The sequence below is a fragment of the Coturnix japonica genome, chromosome 4 (assembly GCF_054131305.1).
Source record: "Coturnix japonica strain WE chromosome 4, WE-NBRP24, whole genome shotgun sequence".
NCBI classification, from domain to species: Eukaryota; Metazoa; Chordata; class Aves; order Galliformes; family Phasianidae; genus Coturnix; species Coturnix japonica.
Window position 1 is genome coordinate 59,252,974 of NC_140666.1, and position 23,043 is coordinate 59,276,016.

The 23,043-nt window shown below is 38.3% G+C and overlaps 1 protein-coding gene across 25 annotated transcripts in view; it reads left to right on the forward strand.

Annotated features, from left to right (window-relative positions):
* Positions 1 to 23,043, forward strand: part of CAMK2D (calcium/calmodulin dependent protein kinase II delta) — a 145,904-nt gene that overhangs the window by 51,236 nt on the left and 71,625 nt on the right. For all 25 annotated transcript variants that reach the window (XM_085547030.1, XM_085547041.1, XM_085547033.1 and 22 more), the window contains exon 3: positions 4,962 to 5,021. In XM_085547030.1, the coding sequence (XP_085403156.1) occupies positions 4,962 to 5,021 (60 nt within the window). The remainder of the gene's footprint in view (positions 1 to 4,961; positions 5,022 to 23,043) is intronic.

Here is a 23,043-nt window from a genome sequence, read left to right on the forward strand (position 1 = left end):
AGAACCAGAAGGTGCATGGGTCTATAAGACCCGATGAGATCCATCCACAGGTTCTAAGGGAACTGGTGACTGAACTTACCAAGCTGCTGATCATATTTGAAAGGCCACTCAGTTGAAGTTTTCACTGATTGGAAAAGGGGAAACATATCCCCCATTTTCAAGAAGGGAAAAACGAAGATCAAGGGAACTACAGACCAGTCAGTTCTACCTCTGCCTGGCAAGATCATGAAGTAGGTCATACTGAAGGTCATGCAAAGGCACATGGAAAATAAAGACAAGGTGATTGTGGTAGCCAGCATGGCTTCACCAAGGGTAAAGTTTGTCATGCCTGACAAACTTGGTGCTTGGTGGCCTTTTATGATGGATTGCAGCAGTAGTGGATAAAGGAAGAGCAATTGACGTCTTTCTACCTGATCTTGTGCATAAGCATTTGACACTTTCCCACATGACATCCTGGTCACCAAATTGGGGAAAAATGGATTTGATGGATTGATCACCTGTTGGATAAGGATAAGGCTGGATAATCTCACTGGGAGAGTAGTGGTCAGCAGCTCAGTGTACAAGTAGAGATGGGTGAAAGGTGTGGCATTCCTCAGGGATTGGTGTTGGGACCAGTGTTATTTAACATCTCTGTAGGTGACTTGGACAGTGGGATTGAGTGCACCTTCAGCAAGTTTGCACTACTGGAAATCTGAGGAGGGATTTTTTATAAGGGCAGGTAGCGAAAGGATAAGGGAAATTGTTTTAAACTGGAAGAAGGTAGGTTTAGACTAGATATTAGGAAGATATTCTTTACTGTGAGGGCGGTGAGATACTGGAACAGGTTGCCCAGTCAGGTTGTGAATGTCCCCTCCCTGGAAGCATTCAAGGCAAGGCTGGATGAGGAGCAGCGTGGTCTAGAGGGAGGTATCCCTGCCTATAGCAGGGTTGTTGGAACTAGATCTTAAAGGTCCCTTCCTATTGAAACCATTCTGTGGTCCTGTGATATTTTGTGAAAATTATGTTTTGAAGCAATCTGAGTATTACAAATAGTTTAGTCCTTTTGTATTCTATTGTCCTTTGTATTTCAGATTCTATGTTGCTTGAGTTGCCCTGCCAGTGTGTTTGAAAACTGATACTCTGTTCCCCTTGGAACAGTGCTTTGGCATTTCTCTCATCATATCTCCTCTGTAGTTTGCTTGGTGGTACTACTATCACAAACACATATTTGCTTGTTTGTAATGTAAGAAGATTAGTGGATACTGACAATCTCCTTCCTCCTTCTTGAAGTCTTCTTTGGACTGTTGAGTCTAAATTGAGGTTGGTTGCAGTAGTTGAATAGCTGTAATTTTACAGGACTAAAATTAATTGCTGTTTGTCATTGACCTGTCTCTTGACATAATTAGATGTGCTTACTGATGTCTTTATTAAAAATGCCTTAAATGGTTGGATGAAGTGATTCACTAAAAAGGTATTGTTTGCTAGTTGAAGACAATTACCTGCAATTAAGTTGTCAAGATCTTTCAGGAGACCAAACTTCGTACTATCTCTTATATTACTATTTGATATGGTTTGATAGTTTGCTTTCCAAATGCACGTAAAATAGGCCTGTCTGTCTCACTTCACTGAGATTTGTGTGAGGTTATCTTTAAGGAGCTGGTTCTGAGTGTTTCAGACCCAACATTGTCTGCCAAACACCTCTCTGCTGTGAGATGCCTGCTGCATCTTTAGCCAGATTTGGATCAGTACTCTACTCCATAACAGTCATGCATTTTCTGCAGGGACTTCTGATGTTTTACATGAGACACTTGTTGCAGAGGGGAGCTTTTGACGTCCCTCTCCTCAGTAATAGTTTAGGTTCTCTGCCACATGCAGTTATGTACCTGCTGCTCCCACTTGCCCTGCTGCTGCCACTTACCTTGTCCTGAGTCTTTGTCCTGCCTATCAAACTGTGTGTAGGGCAGCACTTCTGTAGTGGGTTGTCTGAAGCCAAAGCACTCCTTAGGAAAGTAAAGTTGCAATTTCATAGGACAGTTTTTTGGCAGTAACACAAACCACTGGCCTCCTTTGCTGTTGCACTGTACCGTCCTGTCTCAGCTGTGCAGGCAGAACCATCTGTGTAGCTATTCTGTGAATTTGGATTTCTCACTCTGGGAGGACCTGCTCTGCATCTATATTTATATGAAATTGTCTAAAAGTTGTAGACCCTAATACTTGATTTAAAGGAGTAGAGCAGCAGTAGCTGTATGTGCTTTCTACACAGCCCGGCAATTTGTTAAAAGAGAGATCTCATGGCAGCTGCAGCTCCTCCTAGGGAGCTCTGCTCTCTGAGGACAGCAACATGGCCTGAGGGATCAACACGGAGCTGCATCAGGGGACAGGCAGGCAGGGCTTAGGGAAAGGCTTTGCACCAGTCGGCAGTGGGCATGGCCCTGAGCTGCCACCGTTCAAGAAGCTTTTAGACAGCATTCTAAGACACGTGGGGTTTGGGTTTTGGGTTTGGGTTTTGAATGGTCCTTTGTGGAGACTGGAGTTGGACTTGATGGTCCCTGTGAGTCCCTTCCGACTCAGGATCTTTTATGGTTCTGTAATTGAACTTAAACAGGAGAAATTAAAACTGGAAAGGTGGGAGTGCCAAGGCAATTTATGGAGTAGAGCACCAGCTAAGAAGAAGATTTCAGGATTGCACTGTGGAATGTAGCCACCTCAGGGAAAGGGCTTTTATAGTGTTGTTTTTTTTTCTTGAACCTTATTTAACTCTTATCCAGGAGACTCCAATGTCAGACTGGCATCAGAGGGACTATGATGTAATTACTTTGAAAGATAACTTTATAACATTGTTGGTAATCTGAGAAAGAACAGATACCATATTAGATCTTTAAGAGTTTCTTTAAAAATTAAACAGAAAGCATAATTTCTTCATTCGCGCTGTAGTATCTTGATGCCTAATGTTCTTTTGAAGGTCAGGCTTTCTTGTTCCTTGAATGCTAGTTACTCAACTCAGAACTTACTGGGGGGGAAGAAAAGTTAAGAATTTCCCCTTTCCGTTGTTGGGAGCACTCTCCTCAAATGTAGTGCAGATAGTTCAGATTGCAGAGATAGCATAACCCAGATTACTTACATGACATCCGAAGTCTGAGCTCTCATGAAGGATTGGTCAGTATGACATACTTAGATATCACATTGGAGTTAGTTAACATAATAGCAATACAGACTCATCTCCAGGAACATTTTACACTTTATTTTTTTGAAAAACTATGAGGACTGCTCTGAAAGTAACACCCCTTATTTCATCATTTCATTATGTTGGATCACGACATCAGAGGTGGATGTTGGTGGTATGGCAGCAGAGGCTGAAACTTCCAACCGATATTCCCTTACACTTTGCTGTCATGTGATAGATGGCAGCAGAGGGGGCAGCCTGACATGGAATTGTATATAAAACAGAGTTGTGTCATTGAATTTCTCCATGTGGAAAACATTGCATCTACTGACATTCTTTGGCATTTGCTGGGTGTTTATGGAGACCAAACAGTAGATGTGGGCACAGTGAGGTGTTGTATTTTATTACCTGAGTTACATCTAGCTGGGGTATAGAACAGTGGTTGCTAATTACAAAATAAGGAAATAAATATCTAAATTGGTCCAGCCAAACAGATTTCTGAAAACTAAGATCCTAAAATACAGCTTCAATCTTCTTTTAATTCTACTCTGTGCATCTGTTTTGGATAGTGACATTAAAGAAGGTAACAAAATGAACCAGTGTCAATAAGATACAAAAATGAATCAGATTTAGAAAACATTATGTGTTTTACAACACTTAACAGTTTGAAAACAAGGATTGTGTCCTCATATGTAATGCTGACATTATGGGCGCAGAAGGGATTTTCCTTGTACAGGTACAAATATTAAAGTGAAATATTTTCTTATATCATACTTCAGTTAGTTCAGGTTAGCAGTTCATACTTAGGTGATCAAGTTCTGATCAGTAGTTCCTATGTAGTCTGTCATTCTGTCTTAATTCTCTATGCATATTGTCCAAAGAAACCTTTTTGTATATTAGATTGTCTTGCAAACTATAGTTTCCTTTGCATGTGTTTGATCTCTGCTGTCTGACACTAGACACTTTAATATACTCCAAACTCCCATTTATTTCCAGTGTAAACAATTACACTTTCCTCGCTCTCATTTATTATGTAAAACAAGTACATTAATGTGTTAAGCTGTAGTGGAAATACTAAGTCATGGCCTGAACCAGTGGTTGGGCACCTGGTGGGAAGGCAGGGCCAACAATTTAATCAAAATGAAGCTAAACATAAATAGTGGTATATTGTCTCTTACTGTTATTAGGCATTGGTGGCATACAGGGAAATTCAAACCTACAGCTTATGGCATCTACTCAAAGGCTGCAAAGGATCAAATGGCAGAATGGTTGGAGAGTCCAAGAGATGATACACCTGGCCACAAGCGTTTAGTATATTTTCAGGATGATGAACAAAAAACTTTCTGATGAAATTTCCAGTAACTAATGAAACTTATTGCAGTGAGAAAGTGTTATGGCAGGAATGTTGGCATGCTGTTGGGATGATTGCCGTGTGTTGAACAGTGTACCTGGTACAGCAGTTATTAGAACGGTTAACAGATAGAAATTAAGATAGTACTGGGGATTTGGATTGTCTTTATTTTGATTAATGCTATAATGTGGTTCATTCCCTGATAATTATAGGTCATGCCATGAATATTCCCCATTACACTGTCAGTTTGATTTTTGTACTGGAACAATGCCTGCAGTGGTCCATCAAAGAAGTGGTTAGATGCAGTAATCTGATTCAGTATTACAATGTAAACTCTTAATGGATTTAAATAAAGGAAATATTTTTTAAAGACTGCATCAGATAATGTATTTTTTCTTCATAAAGCAAATATGCTGTATTATGTTCTACTTATATTAAAAGGAAATATTGTGCTTTCCTTTGTTGCAGATCACCAGAAACTGGAAAGAGAAGCGAGGATCTGTCGTCTCTTGAAGCATCCTAATATTGGTAGGAATATTTAATTGCTTTATACAGTAGATAAGAGTTTTGAAAATTGAGGGAAAATACAAAATAATGAGAAAAAAAAAAAGCAGCTCAGAAAAGTGAAATGGAAATATCTTCAGGCAAGACTGTTTCTTTATTCTCTGGTGCTCCTATGTAGTTCTTCTATGAGATATCATATCCCAACAGATCACCTAGAGCAATGCATAATGTTCTCATCTTCTTTGAGCTATTACTCTGCCATCAATGAGCTGTCTGTGCCAGGTGTTTGGGGTTTTTTTGAGCAGTGTGTGGGAGGAGTTATTTCCAGTACTGCTCATGACTTCTTCAGTCCTGCTGAATTTCATGTACCAGCATATGTTGCAAAAAGAGACAGACCAATGTCAATAAGCTTAGTGTTGTTTTTGCTGAGATGCTTATTTTATCCTATTTTACTTTGTGTTTGAAATTCTTTTCTCCTCTAGAAGAAAAAGCAGATGCAGAAAGTTCTCTCCCTTTATTTCTAAAACTATGTTTTCTACTCTAGCATTCATGAAAAGCATTAAAAAGTATGGTGTTGTTTTTTTGTTATTTTTACCGTGGGTTTTCTGTTTCTTTGATTTTGAGAATAGAAAAAGAAGACAATTTTGAACTTTAAGTAGTTTGACTTGAGTTTTTCAGAAACTGAATTGCATGCTGGGTGTCTTAAAAACACTGAGTGCTTTAAACCAATGCATGTATTTGGTTTTCCAGAAGCTCTTGGCAATCTCCTTTCTCTTTCTTCTGGTTAGCTTTTCTCCTTTTCATTTTTAGCTAACACGGATTAGTCTTTGTGGCCTTTTTAGTCTAATCTAATTGTTTTATGTCTGGGAAAGAACCAGCTCCTTCCTTTTAATAATAATTGTGAATGCAAAACTAACAAACCGCAGCTCAAAATGAAGTATCAAATCTTTGAAAAAGCTCTTAGACTGTCTCAAAGGCTTAGAGTTTTCATGTGCAAATTTGGTTAATGAGGAAGAGTAGTGCTGTGGGCAGCTAAAATTTGTGCATTGTAAAATGACAGAAGACAGAGGGGATGACAGTGCTAATTTGCTAGGGCAGTTCACCTGTGCCTTGCTCTAATTATTGTTAGAGTGTATTTGTGAATATGAATCTATCAGGGAAGATGAATACAAAACAGCAATAAACTAATTAAGTGCAAGAGCTGAAGTGCGCAGAACTATTGAGACAGGTGTCTTAATTGTTTTCATGTTTCTTAGCTTTGTTGAGTAGTTTGAATCAGTATTAGGGCGTAGTCCAGTTTCTTTTTGGCAGACCAGCTAATCCATGTTGTGTTTATATATTTGTGAATGTACGGCTCGAAATGCGAAGGTGTGATGACAGCTTTGGTGACAGACAGGGTTATGTAAGTCAACACAAGTTTCACGCTTCACTACCTACTCCAAGGTACACAACTGAGTGAATGGATTGTAAAGTAAAATCTTTTATACCTGTCTGGGAAAAGACATCGTGTTCTAGGCTTGCCTGAGAGAAATTTTCCTGATACAGAATTAACAGGCCAGGGGCTTGACAGCATGCATTAAACTGTCCTTGTTCAATTTCTGCTGTCAACTATTCTGCCAGCCCTGCTAGTGTATCTGTCTGAAAAAGGCTCTTCCAGTTAATTTGTTTGCATAATTGTCATAGTGAAGGACACTTTGTTTCTTGTTTCTGTCTTGGAGAGAAATTATAAATGTAGTCTGAACAGGAGAACTGTTTTTGTAAATATACAAAGGAAACTTTCCAAAGCTAATGATTTTTGACTTCTGAAGTCGTATCAGGTACACTGTCATTTCTTACTGGTGACAAGACAAGGGGAAATGGCCTCAAGTTGTGCCAGGGTAAGTTGAGGTTGGATATCAGGAAAAACTTCTTTACAGAAGGGGTTGTTAAGCACTGGAATAGGCTCTTCAGGGAGGTGGTAGAGTCACCGTCCCTGGATGTGTTTAAAAACTGTTTGAATGTGGTGCTCAGGGACATGGTTTAGCAGAGGGTGGTTAGTTAGGGTACTATGGTTGGGTTGTGGTTGAACTTGATGATTTTTAAGGTCAATCTGAGTGATTCTATGATTCTGTGCTGCTGGGCTGAAGAGGTGAGCTGGTTATCCATTCTCCACCTCCCTGAGCTGCCCACACTTAGCCAGGCAGTATACCCATGTGTGCCCTGCCCAGCCTTGTCTGCACTTTACTATTCCTCATCCAGATAAACAGGAAACCTGAAGTCTTTCTCGGTGCATACTCCCAGCTTAGCAAGCTGAATCTCTTGCTCTTGTGTCACTTCCATGTATATTTTCTGAAAAAAAGGTAATACTGTATCGCACAAAGAAATAGTGAGAAAGGAAGTTTACAGGTTATCTTAACTCTGTGGTAGCCACAGAATCTATAAGATGGTTTATACATTTTAGAATCATTAAAATTAGCTCTTGTAAACAAATTCTACTTCTGTTATACATGGTAAAGAGTATGTGTTTAAAAGAATTAACAAGTTCGTGAACATAAATTCAGACTTCTTTCTTTCATGGTCTTTCACTGCCTTTCTTTATATTCCCCTGGTGCAGACCTTCAGTTATTTCTCTTTTTCATCATTGCTCGTTCACTGCAGGCTGGCACCTTTCTGAAGTTAGAATTCTCTAATCCTTTCTCTTTTCTTTCAGGCATACTCCTATTTATTTTTCCTAGTTAGCTTGATTAAATTGCACTTTTAAGGTGACTTGGATTAAAGGAATCTCTTTTAGCTTATCTTTATTTCTAAAGCAATATGTAGATAATATTATTCTTTTCTACAGTGTTTTTTTTTACCAAAGATCCCTTTGGTAAATTATTTGTAAATTTGGTAAAGGGATCTTTACCAAAGATCCCTTTGGTAAATTATCTTTCACATCTTGAGACTGCCACCAGATACTTTGGGGTAAAAACCAGTCAGAGTAAAGCAGCACTGCTATAATGAATCAGATTTTCAGATATCAGCCTGTGAGTAAATACGTTCTGTTTGTTTTTTTGTTTTTGGTTTGTTTTTTCTTTAGAGGAAAGGAATTTTAGAAACCATCTAAACCACTGCAACTATTTTCCTTCTGCCTTTCCATAGAAAACAGAACATTGTCAAAAAATTCTACAGATCACTGTCTTTTTAGTTCTAGAGTAGGTGTCCAACTGGTATATAACTAGAAAAGATATTTAGTATTAAGTTATTTCATCAGGATAAGAAGTAATTCAGGACCAAACTTCTTATCAACATACCTGCTTTTAGTTTTACAAGAATACCACTTTTATCATCATTTCATGTCTGATCTGATTTTTGTTTGCTTGTTTTGTTTTTAGTGAGTCTTATGCAGTTAAGAGATCTCAGGGTGGTATTTGAAGAGGTCTTTTAATTATAATCTGTATTCATATGTGCTAACCTTAAGCTCATCTGGATGAGGAATCTTCAAATTAGTGGTGTTTTTATTTTGTTTTAAATGTGGATTTGGAACAAAAAGCCTGGAAAAGCACAGCATATGGAAAAAGAATTAGGAGAAGGTGAACTTGGTGTGCTGTCAAAGGGGTAGAACTCTGAAATCGGGAGATTAAGAAGATGAAAATATTTTCATCTCAGTTCTTGATTTGAATCTGTGAAAGTAGTGTTTGTGAAATACTAAACACAAAAAACACTGAGAAGAAACAAATGCAATACTGCCTTTTTGGAAGTATTTGAAACATAAGATCATTATTTCAGGATTCAATATATCCACCAGATGTTCACAGATGAAGTAGAAATTGAAGTATAAACCACAACAACCGAGGGAGCTAGATTCTTCATCAGAATCATCTGCTGGACTTTTCTACTAGAAGGATGATTTTGATCTATAGAAATGTAGCAGCTTCTAAATTCATGTATGAAAAATTGAAACTGCTGATTAATCTCACTCAACAAGTGTGAGGAAGGAGGAGTAACTAAGTCAAAATCCAGCTTTTTCAGATTTTTAAAAATAAAAGAAATACATCATAATTAATTTCTGTATGGAGATGTTTCCCTGTTTGATAGGAGCACATGCTTAAGTTCAGCTTGGCCTACGGAAGCATACAGTCATTTGAAATACAGTTTTTGGGTGCAGCAGTTTGGTTTTGTTTTTTAAGACAGATCTTTCCAGGTGTACTTGATAATCTTTTAAGGACGTCACAAGTCGCAAATCTGGCTGCTAGCACTGTTAGCATCAACTCTTTTCTGTAAGCCATTTCTTTACTGCTAGATCATGGGCTTAGTTTTGGGGGGGGGGAGGGGAAGGGAGGGGGGCAGGGCTAGTGGTTTTTTGTGTGTGTTTTGTTGCTTTTGTTTTTAAGTAAAATCAGAGTATTTTTATTAGAAGTATTAGGGAAAATAGATAACAATGAAAATGTAAGATGGTAGTTCTTACATGATGGAATTATCTGTAGAGAAGTATAGAAGTTTGATTCTGTACTTTTATCAGTGTCCAGATACTTCTTTGCATGTAACTAGTTTTGTTTTTCGGAATCTTTTTATTTTACTTCCTTTTTGCTCCATGGTTTCTTCTTCACTGTCGAGCTATCTAGCCATGATGCCTTGTGAACAATGTAGGAAAATTGCCTAAGAGGAAAGTGGATTAAAAAAATACATCTTTTTTCTGTTCTCCTTTTTCACATCTCTGACATTTCAGTCTTACATAACATGTACATGGAGGTTTATTTAGAAAATACAAGACTGCCTCATCATCTTCACAGACAGTTGTTCTTTAGCAATACATAATGCTTATATTCTGATTTCTGCCTCTTCATGCCTCTGTTCTTTGTATTGGAGCAATTGTACTATAAAACCAGCCACTAAATTTTGTGTTTAAAAGAACATTCATTCATTTCAGCTTTCATGTCTGTTCTGTGGATAAACATAAAATTGCCAACAGTAGTAATTTTAACATATCACTTCTTACTGTTTGGCAGATGAGTTTTATCCCTATTATAGTATCTATTTACTCAGAAATACCTCAGAAATATACAAATGCTCTTATCTGCTGCAGAACTGAAATTCCACTTCGTTCATATCCTGACTGTTTTATTCCCATTTTTGACTGCTTATTAGTGTAGTATAAGATGGAGTACCCTGCTTTTGTGTAACTGTACTCTGTTGAAACACAGTTAATCAAGGTTCTGTATATTATTGTTACTCCAGACTCCTGGGGATTAAAATGAAACAAATCCATTGGCTGAACTTCAGGCCTGGAGGGAAAGCTTTATGCTGGCTGTGACTACTTTCCTCCTGGTCATCACAGTGGTACTTCCTTTTTCCAGCAGCAATGTTGAATTCTACCCTTCTCCTTTTCTAACATTTCTTGAGTAATGTAACCTGCTTCCTCTATTAAATTGTGGTAGCAAACTTTGGGCAAGCAGCTCAAGCTCCTGTAGTGATGATGCTCCATCAACTTGTGCTGGACTACAGTAGTCTGTATAGCTGTATGATCTTCAGTATTGTCGATTTCTCCAATTTCTACCACAATTAGATTTTTGTAGCAGCATCATTGTGTACACAATTTATTTTCCTTATTATGACTTAACAACATAATTTAGTTTAAAATTGAAGAAGTTACTGTTGATTAATCTTGCTCTTTGGAGAATCTAGTGCTTTTTATTTGTATGATTTCATAAGTTATGCTAAAAATATACCTCCATTACTGAGCAGATGCAGAGGATTTTTGTCGTCTTGAGCAACTATTATGTTTATGGCTATTAAATGTGTTGATGCTTCCAATTTAATAGTTTAGAAACTTCTAAAGAAATTGTGTAAAGAAATTATTCAACTCTTCAACATGAAATCCATTGTCACTGACCTGCTTTCCAGCTTTTATCTTCATGTGGTAAATTCTGATTTCTTGGTCTTCTTTTAATTTTAGATGAAGTCTTATTTTTGCAGTCTGATTTTTAGTAGTCTGTGTATTTTTGCAAATGTAACACTGTCACACCATCTTATTCTTATGATGTTGATTTAGAGCCTGCTGTGGTAATTTTGGTTTATTGAGACAACAACAGTTGATTAAAAATGGTATTAGCCCAGTGATACAGGTCCTGATCCACTCTGGAAAAATTGCTGATTCAGTTGTTTAGCAGTTGTTTTTTTGTTTGTTTCCAGGTTGAGTTTGTTCTTTCTGGGCTTTTACTGAACTGGGTAGTGTTTTCCTAAATCAGAATGCATTTTTTTCTGTCTTTAGCTAATGCAAAAGCTATTGCTACTTTTATGTTCCTATGTGTCAAAAGCTATACACAGCAGAAGTTGAGATAATACATGCAGCGTAATGGGATTACTGTAAATAACCAGAGCCTCCTGGTTTTCACATTGTAGTTCTAACACATATGGTTTCATTGGAGCACATCATTCCTCCCCTTTCTGCTGCTACTGCCTCCTCCCCCTGCTCGGTAGATGATGTGTAAGGTACGCTAAGCAAACAGAATCCACTAACTGACAGCTCAAGTCTGGCTCTGATGAACCTTCAACTCTTCCCAAAAGGCCACAGCAGATTTTACTGACATGTGGCAGCCCTCTGGGTGATAAATGAAGACCTCCTGGCAACAGGACAGGTTGTCCCTGAATGGCTTTGTAAGCCAGGATATTTAGAGGTAAGTAGGACTGCCAAGCAGAAACGGTGCCATGTCAACTCTAATAGGCTTGAGCCAGCCGTGTGCAGATCTGTTTGCATAGCTGCAGTCAGAGTGGAGCTGTGGCACTGCTGACCAGCATGAGTTTCTGTACTTTGAGGACAGAATGGCAGAAGTTTTTGTTGTTTTTTAAGTAACATAGCTGGACCTGCATATGCAAATGTGGAGCAGTATTTTTCTAATGGAAGGTGGCTTTGCAACAGAAGAGGCAGGCTAGATGCCTGTTATGCCAGGCAAAAACAAATCATTAAGCTGATTTCTTAAATATGTTGGTGTCTGTTTGCAGCCTACTCTGGTTTCCATACTTTGACTTGAGTACGTCCCATAAATTGCTGAGGAAATTGGTAGCACCCAGACTTGGAACTCTTCATCCAATTCATCATGCTTGTGTTCAGCTTGGTTATTCAGATATACAGCATGAAGGAAAGGAGGAGGTAAAGCCTTCATTTCGAGGCGTTCTCATCAGCACAAAAAACCCCAAAGCATCAGTACTGAATTTGCTAAATCCTCCATGTGATGGAAAAATAAGAAACTTTATATTGTCTGGTTCATTTTGTACACAAGGTAGTTAAGGATATAGATTTCTGTCCCCCTTTATGTGAGACACTGTGTCATTAATGTTTTACTTTCACCAAGTCTGTGCTTGGGGTTTCACATAAAATTGTATGGTGAGAAGCACTTCTAGTATACAGTGAAGGTGGATTCAGTAAATCATTTTTGAATTTCTTTTGACTTACAAGTTGAGAATAACTCAGCTGGTGTTAGTTCAGTTACTATATAAATCCAATGTGGAATACAAATCAGGCCTCTTCATATTGGTAGATGTAATTCTTCAGCACAATATTTTTCTGAGCTCAGTTACATTTTTCACTCTTCACAATGTTTGTTATTGCAACTGACTTTTCTGCAGTCTTTTTTCTAAGCAGTTCCTTATATGCATTTGATTTCTTCAAACAGTTGAAGTAGTTGGGAATGTAAAGTCAATACTTGAGATGAACAGACTGAATGTTTTCACCTCTGATGCTGTAAGAATTTGTTGGGGGAAGGCCTGTGTGGAATGTTTTTCAATATTATTACCTCTTTTAGTAACTTTCAACTTACCAAGTATCAGATAATGTTGTCTGTCTGAATGCCACAGCAATGAACTATAAAGGCAAATTTGTTAGGTGTTGTACCTTTTATTTCTACTTCAGTTAAAGCCTAATCCTTTTATTCTGTTAAGAGCACCATTGACTCTTTTGGGTTTGACTTCTGGGTTACTGTGGAACATAAAAACGCACTTTAACGCCACCAGTAATGTTACTCTTTGCACTAGACTATTTCACTTTAATTTCACTTTACACTAGACTATTTTCTTTCCTTTAAATGGAGGACAAGATTATTCTAGCTCAATAATGTGCTGTGGAAATGAGACTTCATTGAGACTGACTGCAAATGTTGTCATTTTTTGACCTAAAAGTTATATGCATAATTTGCACCAAAAAGGGTAATAGTAAAGTACAAGTCAAGTGAGAGCCAGACCATGAAGGACGTTTCTTGCCTGCTTATAATTAGTTTTGGGCATTTTCTTAAACACATGAAAATTCTTTTCATAGTGTATCCAGCTTTTTCTAAGTATATTTTCTTTGCAGAAAGGCAGCTATGCTGGTGTAGCAAGTCATTTAAAATGTAAAATAGACACAGAAAGAGGAAGTGGAGTTTTAACATCTCTCTTGAGGAACCTGCTGCAGGGGGTCTCTGCTTGGAGAGCTGCTGCATTTTCTATTTGATTTGCATTCTGCTTATTGTCTCTGTATGCCTAATAGATGGAAGGGTCTCATCGCTGCACTGCTGACTTTAAGAACCATTGCAATAAGACTGATTAAAATGGGTTACTCTTTTTACAGACTAATTTTTGAAAACCTAACTTTTTTTATTTGGAGGACTTGTGTATTACGAATCTGCAACCACATGTTATGCATATGCATAGACATCATGACTCCCAGCTTAACCACAAATATGTAATTTTCCTCTGGACCCTTTCCTCCAAAAACACAGACCTCTGCTACTGAAGCTAAAATATTTTTTTCTTTCAGTAAAGTTAGCAGATATTTTTAGAGCATTTTTAGGAGATGTTGTAACTTCTGTCCCCTTCTGCTTTGTTATAGATACTATTGTTCATGGATTACTAGGTGAACACTACATTGGATCTCATGTTGATATTCAAATTTTCATTAAAAAAAAATCTGCAGACGTCTTGCTTGATTTGGAAAACAAAGTGAAAAATGGTGAAAGTCTATTCAGTAGTGTGGATTTATCTCATTGTTTGAATAGCTTTTGTGCATCCGTCATGTGAGTGACACAAATGCAACTACAGCTTTGAATTCTGTCTTGTCCTGTCCCCTTCTCAAGGAGAAAACAGAATTAACATTCAGATAGCATTTGTTTCCCAAGCAGCCTCAATCAGCCAATTCAGAGCATTTTGCAGCCTAACCTGAAGAGAGTGGATTGTCACCATGACTAGCAGGGAAGCTCCTGGAAAGGGGCTCTTGGAGGTGAAAGTGTTTGCCTTTTTGGTGCACCTCAGAGCTGATGCCAATCGTCAGCCTTCCATGCTGCTGCTGTTTTAGCTCCCTGCCACGTGCCAAAAAGGAGTGTTTTGAAGATGGGAACAGAAGGAGGGAGAAGGCGGGAAGGGTGGCATGGCTAGTGGGAAGGAGAAGGAAGGGGGCCAAGGCTAAGGGGTATGAGCTAGGAGTGGTGAGAGACACTAAAGGAAGTTCTCCTGATTTTCAGCAAAGGATTGTTCTGACTGAAGTGATTGTAAATGAGGACATGCACTTTGGGAGCTTGCTGTGATAGGATGGCTTGGATTCAACTTAAGAATGATTTTGCTCCTCTTCCAAAGATTATAAATACATAAGAAGCTGATTAAGAGAGGCAATCCCAGGGGCTACTGCATCTTTCCAGACATTTTGCTTTACTTACATGTCCCACTCCCTGCTTAGTATCACAAATCATGAAGTCATGTGAGTTGTGAGGGACCTTGGGGTTATATAAGTATGAGCCTCAAAGTCCTGCATGAGGAGGTATGCCCAGTAAAATCAAGTTACACAGGGTCTGTCCTGAGGTCGGAGCATCTCTAGTGAAGGAGACTGCACAGCCCTGCTGGGCTCTGCTCCAGTGTTTGACCGTCTTCCTGTTAACAAAAATAATAAAAGTGTCTTTATGCCCAGCTGGGTTTTTTTTGCATATTCCGGCATATGACTACAAGGCTCCTGCCTTGCCATTTGCATCTTGGAGAAGGCTGTTTCTGTCTTCTCAGCAGCTTCCCTATTGGCTGCAGGGTGATGTGATGCAGTTGACCTCACCCCTCCTCGTGTGCTGCCCACAATTCCCTAGTCATCTCGGTGGCCATCTGCTGGAGAATGCATGGAAGAAGTTGTAGCTAGAAACAAATTAAGCTGTGCTAGTAAGTCCTGATGCAAAAATTTCCTGAGTTTCTTCAAATGTGCAAGATAAAATGTAATTCAGAGTGTTGCCTGTTTGTGTGCTTTTGATCCTAGATTGCACTACTGTGTTCCTAGGATGGTTTCCTGGATGAGATACAACAGAAGATTTTTTAGGGCCTTTTTTTTCCCCCCTAATAAACGGGATGTTCATAATGGGCAGAATTACATTTTTTACAGGAAGTGGTGCTGGCAGTGCTTCATTCTCTAAACTCTTGCCTGCCAATCAGTGAACAAATCAGCTAATGGAAAGTGGATGTTCTCCAATACAACTACAGCTCTGTACAATATTTTTGTTCTCTTTTTGAGAAAAACATCCGCTTTCCTGTTGAAGTGGACAGTAAAACACATTCTTAATGAAAGAGTAATTTTATTAAAACTGTAAACAGGGCCTGACTGTTTTTGGAATGTAGATTTTAATTAGTTCCAAGCCCTGCATTTTGTAAGCACACATTTCAGTGTCGTATCATACATAAAAGTCCTTTTGCCCGTTCTTCTTACATGTCATATTGTTCTGCACTTTTACTGTGGAATGTCCATTCAGTGTAAGATTTTATAATTTCTTGGATATTGATATTTGCACATAGAAAGCTGGTTGCTTACTAAAAATGTAGAATTTTACTTAGAAGGTATTGAATAAAGTAAAGTGAAACTGTGCACTGCTGTGGCAGTAGGAGGCTGACCAAACCTGAGTCCTTGGTTTTGCTCAATTCAACAGTGTAGATCTAGGGTATTTTCTCTATGTCTGCTACTTTGGGAGTAGTTATATTACAGATTATCCTGGTTTCTTGTTCTGAAGGAAATTTAAGAGAAGAAAAGTCATCGCACAGTTTTTCCTTGCTCAGATTGTGGCTGTGGTAACTGTGGTTTAATGATGAGGGCGACCACCTCAGTTAAACTGCTGACCAGTGCACTGTGCAGAAACTGCATCTAGAATGTGAAGAGTTTCTTGTCTACTTCTGTGTTTCCCTAAGAGGAGTTCTCCTATAAAACACTTGCCACAGCAAAATGAATGTTTATGGTGTTTTAAACAGCTGTAGGCCTGCCCTCATCAGGATTCCCAGCAGCCCGCTTATTTGGTAGTGTTGGTAACTGCTGCGGTGTTATCTTCTGTTGTCTCTCAGCATGGCAGCCATGTGCTGGTGCCAGTCTGGCTGGCCTTGCCCCTTCTGTGCAGTGGGTGTGGGGAAAGCATTGATCAGGTCCAAACTGTGACAGCTGTCCCCCAACCATCTCCTGTCATGATCTAACTTGTAGCATGCATTTCAGATGTCCTCTAGGATTTTCCTCACTCCTTCACGTTTCCCTTAACAAAGTAACAGGTTTACTTTTTGTTACGAAAGGAGGTGGTTGTGTTCCTCTGCTATAGAAAATAGCTATCAAAAGATATATATACCAAAAGATGTTAGCTGGACTGGTGTCTCAGTTTTTAACACACTGCAACCTAGCACATAGAAAGGCTGCTTTTTCCCTGCATATGGGAAACTGTGCTACCTCATTGCCAATAGATAAATATCTCATAATTGCTTGGTTCAGTCTGTTTTTGCAGATTTGTGCACTGGCCCTTTTCTTTCCTTTTAAATTGCTGATCCAGAGGTTTTTTTTCTGTTGATATGGGTTTAATGATACCTCTCTCCTCCCAGTCACCTTCCAAACTTGGAAGTTCTTTTTTTAGTGGCTTCACCAGTGTGTTAGTATTCTCATAGACTGCCCATGAGAATGCGCTTCTAATTTTAGCTTGTCCTCTGGATGACTATCTCCTTTAAATACATCCACCTTTTCATTACAGTCATACTGAGCCAAACATGGCTCTCTGTTCCTGTTGCTAGTATATCAAAGGTGTTCTGGTACTGTAATGAAATCCACAGAATGCTTCTGTGCTGCACAGCAGTGAATAGCAGTCATGTGTATCAGCAGTTGCCTAGCCCAAGCAATGTTTTTTTTTTTAATGAAATCACTGATGTGTTTATTTACCAGGTGACCTTGAGAGTTACTGAACTGTATTCCTTCATTACTTGATCTACTGTCAGTGCAGTTATTGCTGATATTATGTTGAATTTGGTTGTGCAACCTAGCTGGGAAAGGTAGGTTGATAAACTAAAGACATAATTGCAGCTGACCAGCTTGCAGCTATCTTCTGTAGGTTATATATTTTGGGAGTTATTAGATGTATTGAACAGGTGGCCTAACAAGAAGAATACTTGAAGAGTGTTTCAACGGCAACTAGTAGTCTGTTTTTATGAATACAGACTGTCTTCCCACTCTTTTGTTGTAGCTTTTCCATCCAAGTCTGTGTGGGTTTCCACAGAGCTAATTACAATCTTATAAATGGTCCCGTGGGACAGGACAAACTATCTAATTTCCATTTATTGTGAGACTGTGATTAAAAGACAATGGTAGTTCTTCATCACAAGCCTCAAGTTTGTCATCTGTTAAGTTAATATGCATTCCCCGCCTTTTGTAAAACAAACCCTTTCAATCATTTGGAATCATTGTTTGCTTGTAAACTTGCATGTTATGAAAATCATAGTAATTTATAGTTGTCCTCCGTTCTGTTTGCATGATTTACTGTGGTATTTAATTGATAGAGGGGGAAACCACACTGACTCAGAAATTTAATACTGGCGTTTTTCAGCTCAGCCAAGTGGATGGAGATGAAATGGGATTATTATCAAAACAATCTTTCATAGTTTTGTACACTGCATTGCTCTGTTTACTGTTACCGAAAGTTTTAACTGCTTATATGTCATCCTGATTAATAGTAGAAACATTTGGTTATCTAGGTTACTGGAAATTTTTGTTCACTACGCTTGCCATTGTATAGAAATCTGCAGTATCGTACTGATAGCTAGAAATAGGAGTCCAGTTACGGTAACCTTATTTTTTCACTAAACGCTTTTCAGACAATATAATTTTTCAGGTTGTTAGAGATCACATGGAACAGACTTATTTTTGTCTTCACTGCAAACTGATGCACAGTGTGAAGATGCCTCGCCTAGTCTTGCTTTTCCTTTCTGGTGTTGTTGAAGAGAAGGCTAAGTAAGGCTAAGTAAGTCATGCCAATGCAATTAAACTAATATAAGCAAAACACATCAGCTTGTTCTAAGTTTGAGCATCTCTACACTAGGTTACTATTTGCATGAAAGGCATACCCTAGGAAAAGTGCTGTGACAAAGACAACTACAAATTAAAATATGTATCTGTGATTGTGTACTGAATTATGCCCTGCTGAGAGAGGGTAATCTTTGAAATGTCTTGAGCTAGTCGGGGGTAGCTAGAATTGTTGCTTTCTGTGCTGTGGCCCCTGTGGGAACCGCTAGCCCTGCCACTTGTTTGCAATATTTTTATATTACATATTATTATATTATATTATATTATATTATATTGTATTATATTATATTATATTATATTATATTATATTATATTATATTATATTATATTATATTATATTATATTATATTATATTATATTATATTATATTATATTATATTATATTATATTATATTATATTATATCCTACTGCCATTCCATGTGCTAGCACAGTACAAGATATGGTGTTCTAGCTCTGTTTGTGGTAATAAAGGAAAACTTAGTGGTATAATGTTAATTTAATATTCAAAAAAGCAACATGAGTCTATTTTCTCCTTGGTTCATGGAGTACATAAAGTACATAGTCCTTATAAAACCTGCGTAATTGTTCTTTTCCACAACAGTTGTAGATTCCTCAGGAAGCTGATGAATGAAGAAGTTCATTCGCAACTTTCCTCTTGCTGCCCAAAAGTTATTGCATATAGAAATGTAGTCTGAAGCCTGAGGGGATATCTGTCATGTTTTACATGACAGAAACCGCAAGGAGTCCATCTTTGGGTTTACCTTACTACTCTCATTTAGGATATTTGCGACTGTTGCTCATGGAAGTTACCAGGGACAGAGGTGTGACTATAATTATGTGCATGTTACAGTTTTGTTGTGTCCATGTTAGGTCTTTTCCTCAGAGCTAACAATACAAAATAGAACATTTGGGGACCCAATCTTGTGAAGATGGCTTTGTTTTATTCATGTGCAGACATAAAAACAGCTATCAGATAAAATGACAGAGGATAACTTTATAGTGGTACTGTATAAACACAAGAAAATACCAGATTCATCCCAAACTAAAGAAATGTTCAAGTCATCACTTTAATCCTGCTTTCTGATACTTAATATTGCAGTTAAAAATGCGTGTAGGTGTAGAGGATGAGTGGTTTGTCTTGATGTTGAACTAAATAGGCAGTCATATAATTCCAGATGCCCTCCAAAAGTGATACCTACTTTCACTAAACAAATCAGTGTGCACTGTTGGTGACTGTACTTCGTAAAGATGTGTAGATCTTTAAAAATTGAGCTCAGAAGCATTTGTTTGTGTCTAATGTTTGTAGCCAATGACACTAGGAAGTGTAACTACCTTTATCACATCATTAATGTCTCTTAGGCTTCCCTGTCTTACAGAAAAGATAATTATGTAATCTATTATCTTCCCTGAAATGTGGATGTTTCAAGATCATGCTGACTTCTGTTGCTCACAAAGCTAATGATTAAATGTATTTACTCTTTCATTAGAGACTGCTAATAGGAGTTACATTTGGTGTAACGCTGGCATGCTTCTCTGTATCAGAACAATGATACTTATTCTGTAGGAAGTTAAATTTTATGTCCATTTGCATATGGGAGTTACTCCAACTTGAGCAAAAGCTGATTTATTTTTAAACTGATGTGGTTAGTTTTGTGGCCATCTACTCTTGCGTAAACTAGGAAATTGTTTTGGTTTAAATTAGCTGATGTTTTAAGATGAATTAAAAGCATATAAACTTTGTTTCTGTGCCAATGTAATAGCATAAACTAGAGCATTTTTCTTTTGTAGCCAAAGGTCTTAATAGGCAGTATCATAGTACTCTGTCTCCAGTTTCCAGTAAGAAGTAAGTAAAAATAAAGTTTCTTTGTGTATTCTGTTGTCATCTTCTCACAGAGTGGGATGACAAGAACCCCCTGAGACAACCTTGCCTGAGAATAAGTTAAAGATTGAAAGGCAAAAGAGAAAATCACAGCAAACAAATTAAATTCTTTTATTTTAGTACTAAGTTTGGGAATTAAATGGGTTGAGGCTATTTTATTTATATTCTGCCTGAAGTGTAACTGATGTAAAGTCTCCTTTAATCCTTCTTCTACCAGCCCATCTGTCAGCCTGTATTCAGCATTTGGTGGTGGCTCTTGAGTTGTGCTAAAGGAACATGTGGCTCTGTGCACCTTAGTAATCCTGACCTCTGCCCTACTCTATTGGCCAGCAGCTGCTATGGCACTGTGGCACAGCACTTGCAGCCGGTGGCTGGAGTATCTGCCCATTGTTTCTTCCCTTGTACTGGAAAAACCAGGAGGCAAAATAACATTGAGGTGTCTTTGGGCTTTTCATAGTCTATTTGTATTTTGTAATAAAAGGAGCAGTAAAGTTTTCATTTCAAAGGCTTCTTACCCAGTTTAAAGTAGAATGAATATAATAATAATAATAATTTAAAAAAAACTTTACATTCAACTATTTTGTGTATGGTGTTTAACGTGAATTAATGTATATATAAGGCCAGAGTTTAGACTTTCTTTGTGCCCTGATCTCTAGAATAGCCAGGAGCTAAACCAGCATCCTGTGCTGTTACATGCTTGCTACATTTCAAAAAGAATTTGTTCCCAAGGGTTGGACAGAAATCCTCCCTATCCACATTGGTGCATGGACTGTTGCCTCTTCCTCTCAAACATGTCTTGACTGAGGGGTGAAGGACCCCAGCATATTTTCATTTCAGATATCAGACAGGGAGCTGTTTTATATTGGGGTTAGACTACAGTTCCCATGAGTTTTCTCTTTCCCTTCCTGTAAATACTGATCAAGTTGCAAGCATGTGGCCAGTGCCTGGAAGTGGTTTATTCCAGAACATCTGCTGCAGTGTTTCCCTGCTGCTGGAAAGGGCTGCGTCATGGCCAGTACTGGGACCAGCAGAGGGATGGCACTGGAACTTCAGTGAAGGAATTCCAGTATGCATGTTCTCTCTACACTAATTACAGTAGTGTTTTTGCAGCAAAATTCAGGACAAAATGTAGCTGAAATTCCCCTTCCTTTGTCCCATATTCTGGCTCCCTGACAGAGTGGGTTAGTGGACTTATAGGTCATGTGGCATGCGAGCAGGGCCAGGCGCTGGCCTTGGCAGAGGCTGGAGGAGGCCTGGCATTTGTCTGAGTGAGCAGAGACACTAGGCCCCAGCAACAGCAGGCTTCTGAGCAACAAAGGGCAAGGCTATGAGGGTTTTTTGTCAAGACATGCTGCATAAATGAGCACACATACACGTGCATGATAATTAAGAAAGACTAGGAGAATGAAGTCATGCACAGTGCCAGTAATCCGAACTGTGCTCTTCTTTAGGAAGCATTGCATGCAATGCAAAGGTCCTGCGGTTAACGAGAGACTTATTTCCAATCAGGTGCTTTTGTTACAGCTGGATGTTAAATTTACCTGGATGCTTTGACCATAAGGATTGAGGATTTGTTTCCATTGGGATAATGCACCTTCCTTACTTACAAAAGCTAGTTTTCAGAGGAGTTTTTATGATTAGGGTGCAACATAAATGTGAAATAAAAATGCACCTCTGTATGCATGATGAGCGCTTAGCATTAGAAGTTACTGTGAGACATTAAGTAGTAGGCTTATTTGGCTGTATGGGCCTTTACAAGGTTGCATATACAGAAATTAAATGAGAGTATGTCATTATGAGGCAGCAGGTCAAACTGCAATTGCATGCATGTTCTTTTGAGTAACTTCAGGAAGTTTTAAAATATGTGAATATCTGAGTTGTATTCTCCTTTGGCTGACTGCAGTGCTACAACTTTGTGTAGTGGTGTGAATGAGACAGGGAGTGATAAGGGATGTTAGATGTAGTTAGAGGTCTGCATTAATTCAGGTGTTACCCTCTTTTTGTTTCACTTGATGCATCTTGAAATGGGTACAAATTATGGAGAAACTGATGAAGAAGAGATGTCTTCAGAAATGCAGAATTGCTGCTTTTCTTTGAATACTTCTAATCTTTTAAAATATTACAGTAAGTGGAAACAACTTTGTTTTTCATGTATTTCTGATAAACTTTTAAGGCTGAGAAAAGCCAAAAAGGAAAAGCTTTGGAAAATTTAGTTACAGTAATTGTTGCTTCTGACTGAAATAACTTAGCCTAGGTTTTCTGAAAGTGTTACTAAAGGTCCCTTAAATACAGTGCTAATTGCTCTGAAAACATTGTCTAAAACTGCCTGGTGTGTGCTTTTGCTTTCTTAGGAGACGTTCTGGTAGAGCAGGTGATGTTTCTTTGGTGCGATACTTCCTGACTCATGCCGCAGCATTACAATTTTCTGCTTTTCTTTTTGTTTAAAATTGTGAAGTAAGAGACTGTGTTTTCATAAGCAGATGCCTTGGAGGCCTAGTTGTCATTATAGGGAGCATTTAAAAAGGAAAAAGGCTGTGGCCTGCTCAATGATTGCAGCTCTGCAACATCCAGTTTTATAGGATTTTGTAGCATTAATATCAGTGTGTTTTCAGTGTTGGGCAATGTAGTTAATATTCAAAGCAGCCAGACAATTGTGTAATTCTGACTTAGGTTTAATTATTTTGTGATGCATCCAGTTGTAAGCTTGCTTGCCACATATACATTTGGCAAAAGCATATCTCAAAAGGATACAAAAGTTTCTTTCCAGCAAAATCAATAGACTGTTTTTGCTTCTCCGATTAGGATGTTAGATGCTGTATGCTGAGCAAATTTCGTTCAGCTCTTCAGTTGATCTTGTATGTCAGCACAGTTTCTTAAATTACTGAAATGATTC